This window comes from Capsicum annuum, chromosome 5 (assembly GCF_002878395.1).
Source record: "Capsicum annuum cultivar UCD-10X-F1 chromosome 5, UCD10Xv1.1, whole genome shotgun sequence".
NCBI lineage: Eukaryota > Viridiplantae > Streptophyta > Magnoliopsida > Solanales > Solanaceae > Capsicum > Capsicum annuum.
The window spans coordinates 207928358-207934258 of record NC_061115.1 but is presented as its reverse complement, the minus strand read 5'-3'; the positions used below and the strand labels follow the sequence as shown (position 1 = coordinate 207934258).

The 5901-nt window shown below is 34.6% G+C and overlaps 1 protein-coding gene across 2 annotated transcripts; it reads left to right on the top strand.

The window, feature by feature from the left end:
* The first annotated feature begins 1200 nt into the window (after nucleotides 1–1200).
* On the top strand, nucleotides 1201–4735 carry LOC107871150. Of its 2 annotated transcripts, none has more exons than XM_047412686.1 (4): nucleotides 1201–1795; nucleotides 3157–3215; nucleotides 3647–3703; nucleotides 4130–4735. In XM_047412686.1, the coding sequence occupies exons 1-4, from the start codon at nucleotides 1334–1336 to the stop codon at nucleotides 4290–4292; spliced, it is 741 nt and encodes a 246-aa protein (XP_047268642.1). In that variant the 5' UTR covers nucleotides 1201–1333; the 3' UTR covers nucleotides 4293–4735. The 2 variants fall into 2 exon arrangements, with proteins under 2 accessions (XP_047268642.1, XP_047268641.1); XM_047412685.1 differs by having other exon boundaries at nucleotides 1201–1807.
* Nucleotides 4736–5901: the final 1166 nt, after the last annotated feature.

Sequence of the window (5901 nt, the reverse complement as noted above, 5' to 3'; positions counted from 1 at the left end):
CTCTGTATCAATGCCGCCTTCTTTTGTATTAAGCTATCTTCTAGATGATATCAGTGGGAAAACTTTTATACCTGTTGTTAAACACCATATTTTGAGTCCTCTGGCGACCAGTGAAAACTATTTATCATGCCCACAGGGTTGGGATGTGGCCCTGACTAACTCTTTTGTTACTCTTACGGATGAAAGGAGCGTTAACCCTTCCCCTCCCCACTAAACTCAATACAACTGCTATTTTTATTGACAAAAAAAAAGAAGATAAAATCAAGTATCCCTAAAAGATCATAAATTTTTAAAGAGTGAAAATTATGAATAAACTACATAACTAATTATAAATAATGTTATGAATTTAAAGTATTAACTTTCATTTCTTGAGTTTGAAAACTAAAAAGAAATCTTAACGCATTCATTGCACTTGAATAATAGTAAAAAATATATTTTTATTCAATAAAATAATTTATCACCGCGCAGAGCGCGACCAATTCCACTAATAATAATAATAATAACGACAACACTACTTCTATGTTATTTTTTTTCTAAAGAAAACTTAAAGGTACTACTATGTGTGTACCGCTACTACTACTATTTCTTCTTCTTCTTATTATTAAATTAAATGTATATAAATATATTTTATAGTATATAAAAGAAATAAATTTTTGAAATGATAACAGTTTATTTAGGACTCTTTAATCATATTTTTCTATTTTTAAGCTAGTGGCTTTTTTTTTAAAGAATAATACATTTTTAAATTCAAATAGTTAATATCCTTTAATTCAAACTTTTATTACAATAATTTAACTTTGTCCTAAAAATTATTACGCGGCTTAACAATAGATTACCACTTGATTAATTATAGTGTTTCGTTCTTTACTTTATAATATATATAGATATGGATTATATATATAGATTATAGATATATAATTGATCGATAACTAATTTCAAAACTAAAATAATCTTATATTTTATTCCATAAGTAGTACTCCCTTCATTTAAAAAAAAAGATTTATTTTTCTTTTTAGTCCGTTTAAAAAAATATAATTTTTTTTTTTGACAATACTTTAATTTCAACTTTTCACATGACAGATTTAGAATCAAAAAATTAAAAAATATTATAATATATTTAACACAATTTTAATATAAAATCATAAAATTTAAAAAAAAATTTTATTTAACTTTCTACCAAACCAAAGTAGTATCTGACTTATACCTGAGGGCAAATAGAAAATGCTAGTCGAAATTATCCAAATTTTCAGTGGAGTCAGAGAGGTGTCGAAGTTATCCAAAATGCCAAAATAGATAAAACGGAAAAGGGGGAAAAACAATAAAATACATTAAAATGGCAGTTGCCGCTGCCGTGCACGGCAATTACCTCCCGGCCAAATTCCGGCGTTTCACTCGAACAACACTCTCTCAACTCACCTCGCTGCCGCCGCCGCCGCCGCCTCCGCCGCCATTATTCATCTCAACAAACCCTAACGACGTTAACCCTACACACCTCAAAAACCTCTATTCTATATGTAACCATTCATCCCACCGTTTTCCGAAACTGAATTCCGACGGTAAAGTCGAACCGGTGGATATTGACAAGCTGAAAAAAGCGTTAGTTCATAGTTACGTCGTCGTTTCGGTGTTTACCCGATCCGAATTTGTACCCGAATACGAGTCGGGGCGAGTATTCGGGTCGGGTGGAGATTGGATTGGGAAAGTGGTGCCGGTAACGCCGGGGAATGGGGAATTGGTTGGGTTTGGACGTGCTGTTTCTGATTGTGGATTGACTGCTGCTATCTATGATGTTATGGTTAGATTAAATGTTCGATATACAATTGTTTTTTTTACTTGTCCGTTTCAATTTGTTTGAACTATTTTGACTTAGACACACACTAAGAACATGCCAAGTTGAAATTAAATGAACCATTGAATTTTTTTTCAAATTTTTCATTATGATTTGACAATCAATTAACTTTCGAAAAAAGTATTACAAGGTTAATTTTTTCTTTTTTTGGATAAAAATGAAAAGTTTTGTTAAATTTTAATGCTTTTTACTTAATATGTGTGTCAAAATTCAACAATTCATTTATTATGAAACTTAAATACGGAGGGAGTAATATTTTCGTAGGCCTGACAACGGAGGAAATACTTTTCATGTGAATTGGTTGAATTTTTTGCTTATTTCATAAAAAAGATAGCTTTATCTAGATCTATAATATGCCTGTTTAATGAAGCAACACTTGTACTAGCCCGCTTTAAGTCTCTTACTTTCCTTTTTAGTCTCCAAGTTAAGTCACTAAAAAAAGGATAAAACTAATTATACAAAAACAAAATACGAATGAGCAAAAAAGAGAATTTATGCCGTTAAAGTTGTCAAGTAAGCACTCCAATTTTGAGACCAAATCTAGACACCTCAACTTGGTCGCGACCGGCAATTAGACACTCCATTGCATTCCCATTATAATTTGTGGACATCTGATGTTGACGTGACACATGAATTTTGGAGGTGTTTAGATGATCATTTTTTAAGTCAGAGTGTTCAATTGACATAGCGGAGACTAGTTAAGGTATCTAGATGTGCATACTCAAAGTTGAGGTGTTTACTTGCCAAGTTTGAGTGTTTGTTTATGTATTATGTCGTTCCAAAAAGAATGAGAGAGTATCTTTTTTATATTTAGTTAGGTTTCCAGTTCCAACCAACATTCTACCTGGCAAGTTTAAGACATCAAAATTTAAAAGACTGCAATCATCTTTAATTTAAGGACACTAGATTCGAAAATCTCCTTTTATTTCTTAAATTTTGTTCACAGTCAAACTAAGACACTTAAATTAGTGAAAACCAAATCCTCCCGGGTTAAAAGGAGGATCACTGTAGTTTGATGGAACTGGAATAGGGGATTTCACATAATTTGGATGTTGATATGATATATATAGTACTGAAAATTAGAGCATTTTTAGGAATGCTTGAAAGAGGAGCGGCTGAGCCTCCATTAAAACTTTGCTACTGCAATTATCAATGCAATTTTAGCTTGCTGACATGTAACCTCATGGATTTGAGATGTGGGATTTATCTAAAATTTCCCATTTACTTCCTTCTGTATATATAATCCGTTGCAATGGGTATTTATGATCGATGGAGTATTCATGTGATTGTGCTTCAGTAATTTGCAGGTCATCCCTTCACTACGGAGAAGAGGCATCGGCAGGAAGATAGTTCAAAGGATACTAAGGTTGCCCATGTTGTCTTCTTTTCATTGTATTCTTATAGGCACATACAGGCAGAGGCTGATACGGCCTATAAGTTCTTTACATATAATGTTTTGAAACATCATATTGGAACATTAACCCGCTCACTCCCCACCTATGTTGCTCGGATTTCAAAAAATGCTGCCACAACCATGTCAGATCCTCCAAAAATAGACTACTTTTAAAGGAGCCAACACGCACTTGTCTACAGTTTTGTAGAGCAAGCAACGGAGCAACATAGCTCCCAACACAAAAAAGAAAAAAAATCTCTATCCTCATCCTAGACCACAGTTATTGAAGCTTAATCTTTCATTTTGGCTATTTAGAAGCTAGTCGTTGTAGACGTATAACTCTTGCACGAGTCTCCTTTTTTAACCTTTTTACGTGATGTTCATGAAGTTCGATTTGCTGGCAGGATTCTTGTGAACAGAGACATATATGACATAGCATCCCTTTGTTCTGATCAACAGAAGTGAGTTCATTACTTTTCAAGCAATAAAACTATACTTATTGGCAGTTTTTGTTTGTTTCTTTCTCTAAAATTTGTTATGCGGAAATAAGATGCTTTGCCTTTGACTCATCCAAGCAATCACTGTAATGGACTAAGAGATATATGTGTAGATCCAATTATTAGTTGTTTTTTTGGCGTACTTTATGTCTTTGTCGCATGAATATGTGCAAGCTAACAATTCTTGGCATACAATGCAGATATCTTTGCAAAACTGATCCTTGAACCGTTAAACTGAAACTATTTAGCTTAAAGTGAATGGATTAAATTTCTTAATAGATATTCTTCCGTGCTGGAGCTTTTATCTGTTAAATTGTCCTGTGTGTTCATGTATAATCAAGAAAACCTTCCCTGCTGTTTGTTGTAATTTTTTATCATATCTTTCCCTAGGCCCTTTTTCAGAGCATGCGGATTTGGAGATGATATACTGGCATCGACTACAATGATGTATACTAGGTCTGCTTCTACCCATGCGGAGGGTGAGCAGATGGTAAAGTCTGCTGGTAGAAAACTTCTACTAGTTCCATCACTAAGTGGGAACCTTAAAATATAATCTGTATTTTCATGATCGGTAATGCCAACAGATCGAGCTGGAAATTCTTGATGTTACTCCCACGAGACTTGACAACTGCAATTGTCCTTGTAATGTTGTATATCAGTTTCATTTGGGGAGCTTCCTTGTCCTCCCTCATTCTGTCTTATTGTTAGGAATATGTCGTTCCAAATATCTGAAGGAAAAAATCATCAGAATGGCCATGAAGGCAAAACGTAATTGTCTTGCCAAGACAAAGTAGACAGAAGAAAGAGTGGACAAGCTAAAGCTGGAAGGTGATGCATGCTTATTGAATAGGGCTGAACCATGTTAAATCTGTCATTTTTCAGATGTTATCAATGTGTACAGTAAATCTCTATTCTTAGGTGTATTATTGTAATTGCAATACAGCTTTGAACGAACATATATTGCACTTTCTTATGGTCCCTGAATCAGTTTTTTTCATAACGTTCGACTGTTATTCTGATTCCTATCTAGCTGAGATGGAAATTTTAGCCATCTCATACTGAAAATAATCTGAAGTGATTTAGCTAGCATAAAACTAAGATGACAGCATAGCTGCACCTTTTTCTCCTTGCCACTTCTTGAGCAAAGAACCTTGAACCGCCAGAAATTTTCTCACCATCTCGAATCAAATTCAGAGGAGATCTTTGCTTGAAATGGAAAGATTTAGGTTGAGGTTGACATGATTTCTAAGGAGCTCCTACATACATCTCCCATGTCGATGCTCTAATGGTATGTCAGTGGAGGAACTGATTGAAATAATTACTCCTACAAGATTGATTGCTCCAGATATGCAAATCCAGTTTGCAAACACCAAATTCTCAATACTTGTTGAATGTACCCTTCTGAATCAATTCTCCATGATTTGGCCTTCCCCGTCGATATTCACTGTTGAGAGCATGTTTTTCTCAGAGAAAAGCTCCTGCGATCTCGGTACTAAACTCATGCATACCTCAGGGATTTGTTGTTCTCTTGTCAATATTTTAGAAGAAATGGTGGAATGCAGTTCATCCACAGACACAGTTATGTATTTAAGCAAGCTCTTTACCTCGGAATCATCTTGTTGGAGTAGTCTTATTTTTCTATAGATTAGTTTTTGGACCAAAGAGTTATGATTTACCAGGCACGATAATATGTTGGATTTAAGCTTGAGGATCACAGCAGCTTGTCTAACAAATCTGAACCTGCATCAGCATACCAACTACCACAATCTGTAGCCTCCTTTCGAACGTGGTAAGCAAACCATAGCTGAACCTCCAGTATTGCCATTTCCTACAAATTATTCCTACAGATGATAGATCATGCTACCACAAGCAGCTAGACGAAGCTATAAGCTATTTCCAAGTTCAAACTAAATATGCCACAACCTGGAGCATCAGCAGCACCAAGTACCAATTTAGAAAGGGGAATCAATGCTAAAGCATTAGCAGCCGGTGCTGTATATTCGTATATGATTTCATGTTTGGTTTTTCTTCTCCTCAATGATTTAGTTATTATCATTTTCATCTCTGGTTCAGCAAAAAACTGTATGATCCTGGCTCCATATGTCATAGTAAGTGTCTAGTTCCAGATGTGACCAAATAATGTACAGACACAATAGTGTTGA